This window comes from Centroberyx affinis, unplaced genomic scaffold, assembly GCF_046629955.1.
Source record: "Centroberyx affinis isolate AG114_WGS23_722 - 3 ecotype Tasmania unplaced genomic scaffold, CSIRO-AGI_Caff_v1 ptg003480l_1, whole genome shotgun sequence".
Taxonomy (NCBI): Eukaryota; Metazoa; Chordata; class Actinopteri; order Beryciformes; family Berycidae; genus Centroberyx; species Centroberyx affinis.
The window spans coordinates 73,881-90,381 of NW_027281439.1; the positions used below are offsets into that span (position 1 = coordinate 73,881).

Consider the following 16,501-nt stretch of genomic DNA (forward strand, 5'->3'; position numbering starts at 1 on the left):
GCATTCATGGAGGTGGTGGTGGTGGTGGGGGTGAGGGTGGGTTGTGGTGGCAGTGGTGGGGGGTGGGGCTCAAAGAATCTTACAGTTTGTTTTGTTTGGTCCGAACCTTCGTGCAAAAGCTTACTTTGTTTCATTTTTGGGTTGTTTGGGTTCACACTGTCCAAACACATGTGAACCAGGGCTTGTAAACGAAAGTCACATGGACTCACAAGTGGCTTGTTTATTGAGTTTTAGTAACCTGTCATCCTGCCAGGTTAGAGGTTTTGGCCTTGGTTTTGACCTTCTCTGGTGTTCATATCATTGAAGAAACATGAAGAAATAGCTGGATGAGTAAGCAAGTTGAATGAGTTTTTTGCATTTTTTGCAGTGGTTCTCAAATGTTTTCATGACATAGACCCTCAAATAGTCACACATTAGGCTACAGACTCTCCCTAGAGAAAATTTGTTCTAGGGACTCCCATACTGAATTGTATAACTCTATACACTGTGCATGGGGAGTTAATAGTGGTGAATGTGATACCCACAATTACAATAGTCATACATTCTCTAATTGGGATTATTTCTAGTGATATTAAACTATGCCACATTTTGCTGTGGAACTGAAACTGCCTCAAGGACACCTAGGGGTCCCAGGACCCCACTTTGAGAAGCACTGATTTAATACATGCCGACAGACCCGTCCCCTCCCCACCCAGACAAACCCAACCTCCCTCCCTCCCTCCCTCAGGTCATCCCACTCTGACAGACTGAAAATAGGGGGATCAGTGGAGACATGGGGCCATATGGTGCTGTCCAAAACTTGAGCACAGCCACAGTTTTTTTTTATTTTTTGTTGACTGTCCATCTGTCTGAGGGGGGTCGGGACAGTAACACTGTATCATCATGATGGCTTAACCTACAGTCTGTACATTAAAAGCCATGTATTCACGACAGCTGTGGAGCAAGGCTAACACGACAGCAGGTGGATGGGCAGTACACAGTACCAGTGCTATTGTTTAATTACCGGCTCCCACTTAAAGCCTTTCAGTCTTTCCTGATGCTTTCTAATGGCTTTGCTGTAAAACGTGCTTGTGTGGGTGGCTAGTATTGGGGGGAATGTAGTGTGTGGTAATGAGCAAAACTCAATTAGTGCACATACACACACTTGAACAAATGTGCACTTGCACCTATGTGTGTATGTGAGTGTTTGCTTACACACACACACTTTTTGTACCCATTGTTATTATTATATAATACACATCACATTATTTCTCTTTCCATGGTCCTCTCATTTGCTTTTGAAAAGTGTTTAATTACTAAAAACACACACGTACGTTTGCACACACATATTTACACACATCTACACATGCACATACAATAAGAGGGACACACACCCTTTGCTTCAAACCCCCTTAGCCCATATCACATGCACCAAACACCATCACAGCTCCACTCACCTGGCTTCGATGCGGTGGAAGAGGTTGTGCCAGCGCTGGTTGACCTGCTGCAGTGAGCCGTGGACCTGCGTCTGCTTGGCCTGGTCGCTGGCTAACAGCAGCTGCTCTCCCAGCTGCTTCAGGTGGCTCTTGTTCTCACTGAACAAGTTGATCTCTTCCATGCAGTCCTGTGGAGGCAAGATGCCGTTCATTTTGTGTTGCTCCACATTTCCTAACTAGTAAGCCGAAAAACCTCACAAGTAGCCTGTATGCTGATGGAATTTAAAATCAGACTTTGTGGATTCTTGCATGCATTTTTGTTGCATACCCAGGGATTAACATGAATAGATTGCACAAATACATTTTTAGCAGTGTTATTACGTACAATACATGATTTAATCCCTGTAGAATATGGAAACATTAAAGCAGCCTAGGCAACTTTGTATGTTGGTGGCTGCAAATAGCAGTGAGAGGTAACTATTTGAAAAATTTTAACTTCAATGCCCAGAATTCCTGTAAGGTGATTAGGGTTAGCACACATGTTTCCCACCCTGGCTGGTCTTTGATGCTTTATACCAAAGGATATCAAAGGGACGAGAGAAGAAAAAGATCTACGTTGGTGAGTCCAGCTGTCTCTGGACAGAGCGCTGCTCTTCTGCTCTTAAGTTTCAATACATTGCTTCCTGCGTTCAGACCCGACACCAGAATTTCATTTGGGTAAACAGGGCGAATCTACACTATTTCAGTTAGTGAGGATGGGACGCTCTTCTCGGTTACAACCCCACTTTGTGGTTTAGGCTGGTAAGACAGCTGGATTTTACATAAAAAATCTTGCCTAGTGCTGCTTTAAATGCCCAATAAAATAAACACAAAAAAGAGAATTCCCATTCAAAATAAAGAAGGGTATTTTGATGTTTCAAGAACACGCTCCTTGACTTTTCAGTGCCCCACTCCAACAGCTTGCCAAGCACCTATTTGCTTTTGTTGTCGCAGCAGTGGTTGTTTCAGCAGTCACCAGGAAGTGTTGTCAGTGAAAAAAAGCTTTCAGCCAAATAATGAAAGCTACAGTATTACCAAGTGCCTCTAATTTTCTCATCCCATCTCACGGCCCAAAACAATAATTATGCAATGTCCAAACCAATTATTAACTTGAGCACGGTTCATGAGGAGACAGGAAAGCACAAAAGGCTCTCTGTCAGTGAAAGGACAACTGTTGTGTGTTAACAAAGGGCAAGCAGCCATTCTACTCCAGGCCTCCATTCTGTTATAGCCTACATACAGTAGTATAGTATAATGCGTGTTACTCATGTATGGATTTTAGACATGCTTACACAGGTGGTATTTAGGCCCTAATTTGTAGACTAATTGTGGCAATGCACAGAATGTACTATGTGTCATTATTAAGACTGGTGTGCAAACAGAATTCCTTGCAAAAGCTTAATGGTCTGCATACAGTGCGCTTTTTTTCCTGTTGGATCTCTGCTCTAATTACCTAACTTACTCATCTCTATTGTGTAAATCACAGGCCAGGGTCTGTCACACTATGAGAACCCCTGTTCTGGGGTTTAATCTATTCTAAATATTACACTCCCATTCCAAACAAAGGCGGGGTATTTCTTTGGAGAGTAAGTGACCATGTTCCCCGGGTTGTTCTCTTACCTTCTTCAGCTTCTCCACCATCTCCTCGATGCTGAGGTCTCCGTTATGGCACACCTTGTTCTCCATCTGAGTCAGCCAATCGCACAGCTCCTTGTTCTTGTCGTTGAAGATAGTCCAGGCATTGAGGCGGTCAGCGATTTCCTGCCTGCGCAAGGATACCTGGGGAGGGTAGAGTTTGGATTGTGAATATTAAAGCGGTTTCAATTATTTCACTTCAATGCCCAGAAATCCTATAAGGTGACATCAGTACACTGCACACAGCACGCTCATGTTTACCAACCTAGCCGGTCTGTGACGCTTTATACCAAAGGACACCAAAGGGTTAAATTGAGAAGATGGGTGTATTTTTACCTAAAGATTTTGCCTAGTGCAGCTTTAAGAGTTATTGCTGAGATTGTAACAAATACGACTCCAGTCTGAGTTCAGGGTTATTTGCTGTGATACTTCCTGGCATGTATTCCAGGAGAAACTGTGACCTAATTCTAATACACAACAAAGACTGTAAGGCTTTTGGTAGACTTGAACTAGGTTCATGGTTCAAGAACTGGTAAAGCTGTGGCTATGTTTCACTATATCGCTATTATAAAACGTTTGACAAATCATATGTTCCTCAAAATATACAAATTACAGAAAAATAATTATATTGAAGTCATATCTCATCCTTAAAGTATAGCTATACATGTGAATACAAGTCATTATTTAAGTGAATACAATGCGGTGAAATGAAGTGAATTCTCCCGTCACACTGAACCCGTAGTGGCCATTTAATCTCTATGGGAGTCTGTATAATCAACTAAATTGAGAGAAGCCCCCAAGAGAGCCTGGCTCTTCAGATGAAATTAACAGGGTCCATTTTCCTAATGACAGCTTAACATGATAACACCCCATTACACAGTTAAGGAGGGGGCTGTTGATCTTTTTGGGGTCATAGAGCTTAGCGAGCCCGCAAAGCTTGTTTGGGGCAGCCATATTTTACTGCTCAGTGGCATTTATTTGTTTTTCATGAGCCCTGGTCTGGTTTTAATGTAACGCCGCCGGGCCTTTTGGACTCTGGGGTATTTAGGTTGCATTGTGTGCTGCAGTCACCCTGTGAGGACCGGGGCTTCCCCCACAACAATAGAGCCTGTCCCCTGAATCCCTTCAGCCCAGCCAAGCCATCTGTTCATCGGACCCATTCCACTGGCTTCCCCCACCTACAACCTGTTAACTATGCAAAGGAAGCTGTTGTGGCACAGATCCATGCCCCCCCGGCCATGTCAGCAATGAACAGAGTAGAGAAATCTCATGTTACGCTTACCACACTTAAAGGTAGTGAATTATTAGCCTAACCACATAAATTTTTTTCCCATCAATTTCAGAGTTAAAGCAAAAATCTGAGACATTTTCATATAAATAAAAGTGTCACAGTGCTGGACACACTGTTTGATTGACAGGTGATCTCTGGGAAGAGCAGTGCAGAAACACCACAGCAATAAGCGCTTAGCAACAAAGATGGAGACCAAAAAAAAAAAGAAAAAAGAAAATAAATCTTGTGGATTACCACTTGAAATCTTTATATGAACAATGTCCAACATCATTTGGGTCACACTTTTATGCAATGCCATTGTTTGTCTTAATAAACATTCTTTTAATCCTTCCCAATCCCCACAGTTGGAAAGCTCTTGAAGTATTCATTCTAACTAGCAAAACTATGTTAATATTGACTCAGAGAACTCTACGGTGCATCTGTGTAGTAACTCCTGCCAACAGAAGCAGGTGGGAGCAGCCAGTTGAGCCGAGGGTCCAATTAACATGAGTGCAAATTATCACAAGGCCTAATCGTGGCCAAAAACGTCACCGACATATCATAACCGTTTGTTTCCCAAGAACAAGCGTGTGTTTGTGTTTAAGCTGACAGACTTAACTGCAGGAATTTCAGCCTCTGTGAATAGAGCTATTTCTTCTAATAATGCAGTTACAGCCTGTTCTGACTGAGAGTTTCTCCTGATTGTTCAGCCAGCCATCGAGTATGTGCCTAATCAGCAGCTATTCAAATGCTTGGAAACTGTCAAGTGTCTATTTCAAAACATGTAGATATGCGGTAAAGGCTGCAGTTTTCTTTGTATTCTTATATACCAGTGTTTTCTGAAAAACACAATCTAGCAACCAAATCTCTTTTGCACATAGCTCACATCTAACCTAAGAAACATCCTTGAAGTTTTGTACCTTTGCAGGAGAAATGTCAAGCAAACTTATTGAATTAAATTATCAAACTACTCTGTAGGGAAGCAAGTTGCTGGCCCACGTTTCAGCTTTCCCTCCATGAACCAGCCTATGCTGGCTCTGTTCTCTGTGTGTGTGTGTGTGTGTGTGTGTGTGTGTGTGTGTGTGTGTGTGTGTCCAATCCCAGCGGTCCAGGAGCCTTTGTGCTGCCGGTGATGGCCAAGACACCGCTGGTAGCAACTTTTCCCTCCTTCTCTCCTTCTCTCTATCTCTATCCACATGCACCATCTACGTTCAGCCCAATTCTCTCTCTCTCTCTTTTATTCTATAGTCTCTCTCTCTCTCGTTCTCTCTGGTCTCTCTCACCTTCGTGCAGAGTTCTTCCCACTGGCAGTGGAGTTGCTCCAGCTGCTGCTCCAGCAGAGCCGAGTCCCCCGCCGCAACATACTGGGACAGGTCCATCTTCATGGTGGCCAAATCCCTCAATCCACTGGCCAAACGCTCCAGAGAGACCTCCTCCTGCATAACACACACACACACACACAACTAACCGGTCAGGCACCCCTGCACCGGCTGCATATACTCCTTCTCTACCTCTCTCTCTCTCTCTCTCTGACCAGCAGGATTAAAGGACTGTTGGCAGGGGGAGGGTTGGAGGGGTAGAAAGGGGGAGGGGAGTGAAAGCAGGGGGTAAGAGATGAGAGAAAGGAGGGGTAAACTCATAATAGAGGCGCTCTATTGGGATTGGGGGTAGCTACCGATGAGGGGGTTGAGTAATGGGGGAAACTTTGACCAGTCCTCTGACTAACTGACCAATCACGTTTTCTTCCAACAGATTAATCCTGGTAATTTATTAAGACTTGGACAGCTTTCTCTTTACATTTTAATTGGATACATTGTATACCTGGATCGCTTTTAATAGTTTCCATAAGATTCCATAAGATGATATGATTTTATAACCAATTGATATGATGTTATTAATGCCTTGTTATCGTTCTAATTACCTGAATGAGCGTCTCTTCCTCTGAGTCCTCTAGTCTTTCAGGCAGCGGCTGCTTCAGCCTCGTCTTCAGTTCATCCAGTTGGCCCGTGCTGCTGGTTATCCCCTCCTGACACTGCTGCCACTTCTAAAAAAACAGCAGGATATGAGGAGATCACAGGAGTTTGTGTCTAACAAACATCTGACACATTGTGTTCGGCAATTTGTCTTGTTGAACCACATAAATGGCTGCGCTGCTATGAAAACGTTTACAGGATTCTTTATTTATCTGGGATCCACCCTCAACACAGTTTTGAGAATCACTGAATTATATCACATAAAATAGGAGGCATCAACCAACACAGACACATTCAGAGACAACCGGCTTTGTCTACGTACATGTGCTATAATAAATCCATTCCATTAATAAATTGTAAGTGCAGCAAGTACTAAGTAAATAATGATAATTTAGACATTTGTTGTTGATGACTTTTGCTTTATTGTTGATGACTTTGTATATAACGCAACTAACAATAAAAAATAAACCTACTCCAATAGTACTAAGCTGAAATGTGTTTTAGTGAAACCACAAAGTAATCGTTATATGACAACATGTGTATGCCATCGTGATTCTTCCTTTATCAATATTCCCACATATGTAAAACATTCAAAGATGCCACTGATTCCATGCTTAAAGTTATTTAAAAACCAAAGCATTCATGTCAAATGTTTAAAAGATTCAGTACTGTATAATTGGTTGCTAAAATGTTTTTTTCATTTCATGTTGAAAAAGTGTTCCATGTAAGTTTGTTAGTGTAGTCCTTGGTAAATGAAGCCCAATAAACCTGTAATTCTAGTCATAAACTCAATAAATCCAAATTCAAAGAGCAGTATAAGAGGGTAAAGTTAGCTATCTCTTACTGTTGCTTCTATTTAGGGCATTAACACTGGTGTGTGATCTTAACCTTTATCTGACTTGTTGCATGGAGGGATTTCCCATTCCCAGGCTGGATCCTGTTTAGCTAGAAGGGGTTAACACAACTTCCCCTGACCCTGTGGGAGGCCAGTACATTTAGATGTTGTAATTAACACAGCTCATGAAGCCAGCTAGCCCCTGCGTCACATAAAGAGCAGTGATCAGTTCGAGCTTGGAGCCAATAAAGGCACGGTGGCCACTGGGGTTACACCGATGTATCAGGCCGATATTGACTTTTTATTAAATGACAGATATCAGCCACTCATGTGGTCCACCTCTGATATGATGGAGGTTCCTCCCTGACCACAGCTAGTCCAAGTCAATTGACAACCAAGTGATCAATATTACACTGGCTGTGGGAAACCCTTAACCTGAATTGGTTCTAATGTGACATTTTGATCAGCTTCCACACGGATGTGCATGAATATGGTTTATTATTACTATTTTTATATCAGATTTCTGACCTGAGAAATTATTCTAGTGTGGTGTGGGAGGATTTTACTTAACAGTGTGTAAAGCCTGCAGTGCAACCTGCCTCACTCTGCCTTAAGGAGCTGCTAACCCACCTGAAACTGTTTCATTAGTATCATTTTAGTGTCCCATGATGTTCTAAATGCTGATTCAGAGGCTTTTCCACCCTGACAAGAATACAATTCTGGGAGAAACACTGAATTCTTGTAATTTTTGGCATTAAATTGGTCAAATTTAAAGATATTGAATATCGGCACAAAATACTGGCTCTCGGTAGCATCAATCCAAGCCCATATCTGTAATAGCTTCAATCCTAGTGACCAAACTTTCAGCTAAACAGTTAAACTGTCACAAAGACAAAAACAAAAACTAACTGACCATTTTTTTCAACAATCCATCAGACAAGCCCTGACTACTGGAGATTAACGCGGCACTTAGATTTTTTGATTTGACAACATACCATAATTAAGCTGCACACACGCAGCCTCATAAACCACTGTATGGTAAATGAAAGATTAGCCTAGAATGTGCAGTAAATCAAGCTCTTGCATAGCTACATATATTGAGACAGAACTAAGCCTACTGTGTATTCATAAGGTACTTGAAAACTTGATACGTTCACAAACTGAGGTACCAGCCAAGGTCCAGTAAAGGATCAGTGTAGATTCCAAACTGTAACTGAGCTTAATTTCTTGGTGTGTTTGGTTGGGCTTGTGTCCAGCGTAAGACAGGCAGGGCTTACATGTTTAAATGGTAGCTAATATTATTTTGTTTTGTATTTAATCTGAATCCAGGTCCGTCCAAATCCATTGTACAATATATCCAATTGTAATGAATGAGTGATGGAATGAACGGGCACAGAGCGAGACACTGGTAACCAGCTGCCCCTGGATCCTGGATGTGGATCATACCTAGATTAGAGCCTTTGATCCCTCTTGGGGCTCTGGGGCAGGGGAAAACACCAGGTCGCGTGTGTGTGTTTGTGTGTGTGTTATGGGGTCGAATGCAGGTCCTGGATATGGGTCAACCACAGCTGACCCCCCTCCCCCAGCACCAATGAGGAGAACCTCAGGAGCTTAGGTTTTTGCGCATTTTGTGAGTCCAAAGCTCTAATTCTCTATATGCGTATCAAATGGCTTCAGAAAATGGGAAACAACAGACATTTTACAATAAAATCTGTTGCATTTTCACTGGATGCTTCTGCCTCACAATGACATGGTAACTGGTTGTCAACCTCATAAACAGTGGAGGGATTTTATTAACATTAATCTGTATTTTTACAACATTTTGTATAGTGGAGAGAGAGTAAAAGGAGGATGATGGACTGAAATGTTGCAAAGAAAGTGTGTTCTTGATTATAGATTATTTGTATATTGGATGTAAGATTTAATTAAATAAAATGAAAATAATCAATAGTTGCAGCTCAATCTGAATCCATGGTGTTGTGAGTAGAGGGTACGCGCCGCAGCCCAGTAAGCCCTTACACACAGCTTTGATGGAAGTATGGCTGTTACCTGAGCGACAGTGTTGACCAGGGACCTTCTTCTCCCCAGCAGTGTGGTGGTGCGTTCCCAGGCCTCCTCTAGGGCCTGGAGCTCCGTCTGCAGGCGGCTCTGGCACTGGGACTCTGTCATACACATACACAGCTGTCTGCCCGCCTCCAGGGTCTGGTGGTAAGTGGCAGAGTGCAGACCCAGGGTCTCCTCAACACGCTTGGAAAGATGAGGGGAGAAACGACGTTTGTCTTTGAGGGTGCTACATGTAGCAATTTAGCATCAATAAATCATTACCACATTCATTTTGAGACAGTGTAATTACTTAGACAAACAACATGTTACAAGAGGAAGCAAAGGGGTTTATGTGGTCTTCATTTTGAGAAACACTATCCTGGTAAGATCTTAATAAGATACTTAATGATCCTGATAGGCTCTGTAAAGATCTTCATAGGCTCTATAAAGATCTTTATAGGATCTGTAAAGATCTTCATAGGCTCTATAAAGATCTTCATAGGCTCTATAACGATCTTTATAGGATCTGTAAAGATCTTCATAGGATCTATAAAGATCTTCATAGGCTCTATAAACATCTTTATAGGATCTGTAAAGATCTTCATAGGATCTTACAATATCCTGTTGGAATCTTTGGATGGGTCGACTCCCATCTGGTCCTTGACATAGTATTTATCTATTATTCATGACTGTTAATATTATTGTGCATGATACTGACATCATCATCTAGGTTTTCTTTATGAAGGTCTTGGCAAGTTCTTTAATCCTTAAAGAATCCTGAGCAGGGTCCTTTTAAGATCCTAACCAAGATCTTGGAAGGATCCTTAAAGATCACTAAAGAATATTTAAAGATACTGGCAGGATCTTTAAATATCTTGCAGAGATCTTTCAGGATCCTTGTAAAGATATGCCAGCCAACAGCCATTCTATTAATATATTTTAAGATCCTTGAAAGTTTTTTTCAAGTCCTCTTAATCCCCAAGCATCCTATTAAGATCCTTAAAGATCTTAAACACGTTCTTTAAAGACGGATCCTAAAAAAGATCCTTTAAGATCCTTAAATGATCCTATCAAGATCATTAATGATCGTGAACAAGATTTTTAAAGATCTTTAAGGAATATTTCAAGATATCCAAAGATTCCGGCAGGATCAATCAAGTATAATCCTACAAGATCCTGATCAAGATTTTACCAATCCTAGTAGCAATCCTGCCCATGCCTTAAAGCCTTAGATCTTGAACAGGATTCAATTCCTGAGCAAGATCTTTACAAGGATCCTGTGTCTTGGTAAGATTTCATTAGGATTCTGAAGAGGATATTTTGGAAACAAAAACAGACAAACTAACCTGGTAATTGTCCATGCAGCTTTGTAGCTGCTGCAGTGTGCATGGAGCCAGTCCAGCAGGGGGCAGCAGAGGGTCGACGTCCCTCAGCAGCTTCCATAGGAGCTTCAAGCCGTGGCTGTAGATCCTCCACTGGTCCAGTTGTTTCTTTGTCAGGGCCCTGCGCTGGCCAGCTAGAGCCACAGAGTTACACCAGCTGTCTTTCATACGGGCCACTGTTGCCATGAGTTCAGATCTATGGACGAAGCAACACAGTTTGAGCTTATGTGTTCTGTTCAGAGGCAACCACAGCAATACAGTAAATGTAAACATACACTTAAATATGGAAATAAAATAAATGTATGTGCCATAATCAATCCAAATCAAGCAGAGAGGGTTTTACAGAAGTGTTACCGATCGTTTCACAGTAATACAGTAAGTAGCATAAGAATATAATTATGTATCATAGCTCATCCACTGGCAACTGCACAGTCAACACAATCCAGCAGATCTGCCTTTAAGACTCTGTCTTATAGTAATCCTGGAACTGGAAATGCAAAGAGGCTTTCCACGAGTTCCCTTCAGAAATTTTAAGAACTTTCCATGTAGACTGCAAAAAATGATTTGTGGAGAGCCATCTAGCCATCTAGCTGTTCCAGGGCAAGACACGGCTGCAGATACTGCATAGCGTGTGAGTGTATGTGTGTGTATGTGTGTGTGTGTGTGTGTGTGTGTAGGTGTGCCAATACAAAAGCTGGAGGGAACACAACTGGAAAACCTCAAATCTAATTACTTTATGAGATGACAGCGCCTGCGAAGAAATACAAGACCACAAACCCACAAACTTGGAAAACTCAACCACTGCAGGCTTTCACTCTTGCATGGGACCTGGATGCACATCATGTACTGACCAGCATGCATCACAGTAACTTTAACATCCTGGTAGATGTTTTGGACAGTCAGTAAAAGCGCAATATGCTGTTTATACATTGAAAGGATGTTTTTCAAGTAACATTGACAATACGAATAAATTGTCATTTAGGGAGTCTTTTCCTTTGCTTACCTTTCCTCTCCTGTTCTGTTTTCCAGGGACTCTACTGCATCGTGGAGGAGACCCTGCAGGAGTTGGTGCCCAACCATTATTTCAGTCTGAAGCCTCTGTGGGAATGAGCGATGAGAATAGGAGAAAGAATAGAAGAAGGGATGAGTACCTCAGATGTCTATTTTTGTCTGATTTCATTCATCGTTGTTCCATTTTAGACAAAAAAACAAAAACTGACAGGTAGCTGGTGAAGAAGTCCGATTCCATCCAGCTTTCTACCTCAGTGTGCAGGTTTCAGCAATGTTAGGCTTTTTAAAAAAATTGTAATGGCAGTTAGATTACAATTGACACTAGGTTTAAATGTAACTGTGATGCGAAGACAACATACTTGTCCTAACATAACCTAACCCTTCACACATGGGTGGTATTAATATGAACTCGGTATCTTAAAGCATTAAGGAGTTATAGTAGTTTCAAGAAAATCTATTTTCCTAATTTATGTAGCAAGTTGCTCCAAAAACGAATCCGTTCATGTGTTCTGTAGGTGGAACCTGTGCTGTAAGTATTTAGTTTCTATCATGTATTGTTCTTGAGTTATGTTCACTAGAACATAGTGTCTACACACTGACAGACAGGCAGACGCCACCATGACGACATCATGTCCTACATATGGTGGCAGGACAAACAACAAAAAAAAGGTACAATGTTAAAAAAAAAAAGGTATTTTCGATCAAATTTTTTCTGATGTCAAATTGGTCTATAAAGCTAAATGAGCCCAGGTTGATATGGTGGCCAATAACCACATTAGGGATCTTGCCATGCAAAATCATACATAATACTCAAAAGGGCGACAAGCTATATAAACACATATCCATGCCACAAGTTACAATGGAAAAGTTTCCTGGGCGATAATGGTGAGCCGACACTGAATATGAAGGCTGTGAGCCATGAACAACAACACTTAGCTACAGACAGATGGTTTCAGAATGTTTTAGCAAGGGGAAAATTTGTATGCTTTACCTATCCTGAATGATCAACTGGATGTGCAGGCTATACCCAGACGCATTTCCAATGATATCAAAATACAGGACAATGTTCAAATTGTACTTTACAACTTAGCCACTAGAACAGTCATGCTTTACCTACAAGTCGTTTCTTCCCAACAGTTTCTGAAAACTGACTTATCAACAAAGAATTTAGTGCTAGCTTTTCCCCAGAGGTCTGAGAAGCCAACCTCTTCATCAATTTGCTTTACTCTTCGTAAACAACCTGGTGCATTAACCTCACAAGTGAAGAGGCGATACACTATTGGTGCAATATTTGAAGTGACCAATCACACCATAGAAGGCTGCAGTCTGGGTGCAAAGTAAGATAGACCAATCTTGTATTTTCCTGAATTTGTACTACTTTACGGCCTCACGTGCTATACTTTAAAGCTGTATTAAGCAAGAATAAGGTGTTAAAACCTTCTTATCAGCCGAAATCACAATGTGGAGCTGCAAATTCACTGATTGATCACTAACTAAAGTAGAAGTAGACGAGGCAGGTTGATAGAAAGTGGGAAAGAGTAAATTCCAAAACTTCATCACAAAATAACTCCTGGAATGAACATTAAACATCACAGTTTGATGACATGTAACAGTGTAAGAGGATCCGAGGGTGGAATTATCCTTTAAGTCCGCAGTGTGGCTTCTCAAGGAAAATATTAAAAGTAGACACGTACAGCAATGTGTCTGCTGCACACATCAGAGTTCATTAATGCCTCTGAAATGAGAGAAATCTTGAGAAGTGTCAGATGTATTGTACCTGATGGATAGGCAGCATCTCTTGCAGGCTGGAGTAACTTTCAGCTTTTTTGTCTTGATCCAACTTCTCCTGAATAGACATCAGGCTTTCACACTTCTGCTGAAAGCTCTGGGAACGCTGAATTTCAGCCTGCATCTCTCTGGTAAATGACACATGACATGCACACATGAAAAGCACAAAATACCACTGCAGTCTTCGTAGACACTATAGCTGGAGGTTTCAAAATGAATGCATTCCCCTTATTAAGTCAAAACATTTTAGACAAACTATTACTACGATCAAGTCTTGCTCTCTAGAGTATGGGAATAAAAAACTGCCTAAATAAGTTGCACATTTGCAAATGTGCAATCACAAGTTTGCAGATTACAGCACACAGTGCACACACATACATGTTGCTCTTCAACTTTATGGGTTGAAGCATATATTTACACACGTGTGTTACAAGTTTGCAAGTCATGTTACAAAGTCGAGTGTCTTGTACAACAGGATACTGCCAAAATGGCTGCAATTGTTGACTAAAACTCATAACATTTGTTTGCAAAATGTATTTTGCACATTTGAAAATAGCTGTTTACTACAAATACATCACAAATTCGCAAACTGTATGACAAACATATTTTCTTTTCAACTTTAGGGATTTGTGCATATGCATATTAAGATTCAAGATTCAAGATTCAAGATTATTATAATACAAATATGAATTATTTTGGCAGTTTCTTATTCCCATACTTGAGTTTTGCACTAGTCAGTCTGTTGTGGATTGTAGGCCCATGTTGAAGCTGAACTCCCTCACCTGTTCATGTCAGATGTGTGCGTCAGGCCTTCAGTCCACTGCCTGCTGAGAGTCTGCAGTCTCTCTGTGTCCTGGTTGCTATGGGTCACACAGCAGCTCATCGCACTGACATCAGCCAGTGACGGCAGCAGATCACTGAGCTCCAAGACAATCTGCTAGACATCCCACATAACAACAGCGACCAAGTTTTTAATGTTAGAGCCCATAAACACGGACTTTTGCACAATCGAATTGCTTTTAAATGTGAACACCATTGTAAATGATTTAATAAAGTCTAGCAAATTGACAGGAAAGGTTCTCCATTGAGGATTCTGGCCCACCTTCACACAGTCCGTGTCATTCACACCGACTCTCAGCTTTTGCAGTATGCACTGTGTCTGCTTTTCAAGTCCCTCCAGACTAGAAGAGAACATTCTCTGTTGCTCCAAATCCTCCTGCACACAGAGAGAAAATTAACTGACTTCTGCTCAGCACTGATGAGTGAAACTCAAACAGTCTGAGGAGTGAAATGCGATCTCTGGTAAGGTAAATGACAAATCTAAACCTCAAGCAAACTGGTGTCAGGTCAGCGCTGCTTTCACAAGATGCTTTAACCTCCTTATAGTTTCATTTTGCCTATATTTGACCAAAGTTCCTCACCTGCAGACGAGCCTTTTTCCCTGACAATGCCTGACTCAGTAGCAGGACGTCCCGTGACAGAAGTCTGGTGTCTGATTGGATCAAGTTGGCGGCCAGTGGCTGCAGCCATCCAATGAGAGGCTTGGAGGTGGCCAGCACATCTCCCACACTGCTTTGCAAGTCCTCAGTGACATCCTGCAATTTCTGATATTACGGTATGACAAATAAAAACAAAGAAAACCATAATTAAAGTCAAATAGCAGTACATTGGAAAGGTGAGGAGATCAAAGTAGAAATGGATGTATGTCATTTTAAACGCTGTTCTTTATCCCATGTAGCCTCACAGGTTCTTCACTGTTTTTTTCTGGAATCTGAGCTGGCTGCACATATAAGAGGTTAATGATGAGAAAATTGGGCTGTGGGCTTGTTCGTATGAGTGTTCAAAATCATGGCAGCCTAATTTCTGTCTTCCTACACCGAAATAAAGGAGCATCTGGATCGTAAGCTCAGGTGTGGAGGTGAAGGAACACAGTGCAAACCACGGCTGATATTTTTGGCCTGGTACCTGAGAGCGCACTGTTCATTCCCTGGAAGCAATCTTCCTTGTTTCCTCTTTCCAAGTACAGGAGACCATTTATTCAGAAATAGTTTTTATTGAACTGTGAATGTAATGCATAGACTCTCTGGATCAGCCCCACAATAGGCAGTGGGTGAGTCAGGCAGGGCATTTGATGAGTCTAAAGCTTGAAATGAACTTGTGATGATTGAACTGATCAATATTATATGAAGACAGCTGTATGAAAATAAGCAAGGTAGAATGAGCATGTCGCCAAACTGGTTGTGTCTGCTCTGGGCGCTCTTCAAATTGCTACTTAGTGGAATTACTTTCATTTAAATGGCTTAATGGAAATTCTCTGATGTCTGTGAGACCTAAATTAATGAATGAGTGCTAATGATTTTGATCTGCAAAAATGTGACAAATTATAATATTTCTTCCATCATATTGACAGTTCAACATGGTATTTCAGTTGAGGTTATGCCAGATCTGTCCTATCTTACATGTCATATGGAAATAACAGTTGGAATGACGTGACAGTTAAATGCAATGACTTGGAAATGTTCATATGTTGATGAATTTGTCACCAAACGCCATGATCGTTGTTGTTTTCTGTAGACTTTGGTTGCTCCTGATCAGCTTTCACACGTTACACACATCCACTTAGTGATGAATCAAGTGAGTTCAGATTTTACAGCAAAACATACATTGCAGTGTCAATCACAAACCAAAAATCCAGCAAGTAGTTGTGTCCTGCCATGGCATTTTAAGAACTGTGATCACAAAATGACTCCATCGCCATTCCCTGAACTCACCTCCACTGAGGAAACCATGGCCTGCGCGTCCTGCTGTGATGAAAACGGGGAACTCGACAGCGCCCCCCACTGTTGCCGCAGTTGTTGCAGGCGAAGGGAGCAGTGATCAGAGAGCTGAATGTACTGCTGCCAGAGGGAAAGCACCTCCCCAGTCTTCAGCTGCTCCTCATTCACCTCCTGCACAACCTGCTTCCACCTGACACACCCACAATAGATTGGCAGTCAATTACTGTTTTTTTTTAAGCAAGCGACCAGCAGCAAGTATAAGTCACTCTATGGATTGATCAGTAGGGTCAGTCTGTATGTTCTGACTGGTCTCTATTAACACCAGAAAAATGA

The 16,501-nt window shown here is 41.6% G+C and overlaps 1 protein-coding gene across 1 annotated transcript in view; it reads right to left on the reverse strand.

The window, feature by feature from the left end:
- The window catches only part of LOC139661232 (nesprin-2-like), a 56,160-nt gene that overhangs the window by 13,532 nt on the left and 26,127 nt on the right, over nt 1-16,501 (reverse strand). Inside the window, 12 exon segments of the mRNA XM_071539646.1 lie at nt 1,437-1,603; nt 3,075-3,233; nt 5,643-5,795; nt 6,281-6,403; nt 9,217-9,414; nt 10,557-10,788; nt 11,596-11,690; nt 13,381-13,519; nt 14,174-14,328; nt 14,494-14,607; nt 14,813-14,995; nt 16,163-16,358. Of these exon segments, the coding sequence (XP_071395747.1) occupies nt 1,437-1,603; nt 3,075-3,233; nt 5,643-5,795; nt 6,281-6,403; nt 9,217-9,414; nt 10,557-10,788; nt 11,596-11,690; nt 13,381-13,519; nt 14,174-14,328; nt 14,494-14,607; nt 14,813-14,995; nt 16,163-16,358 (1,914 nt within the window).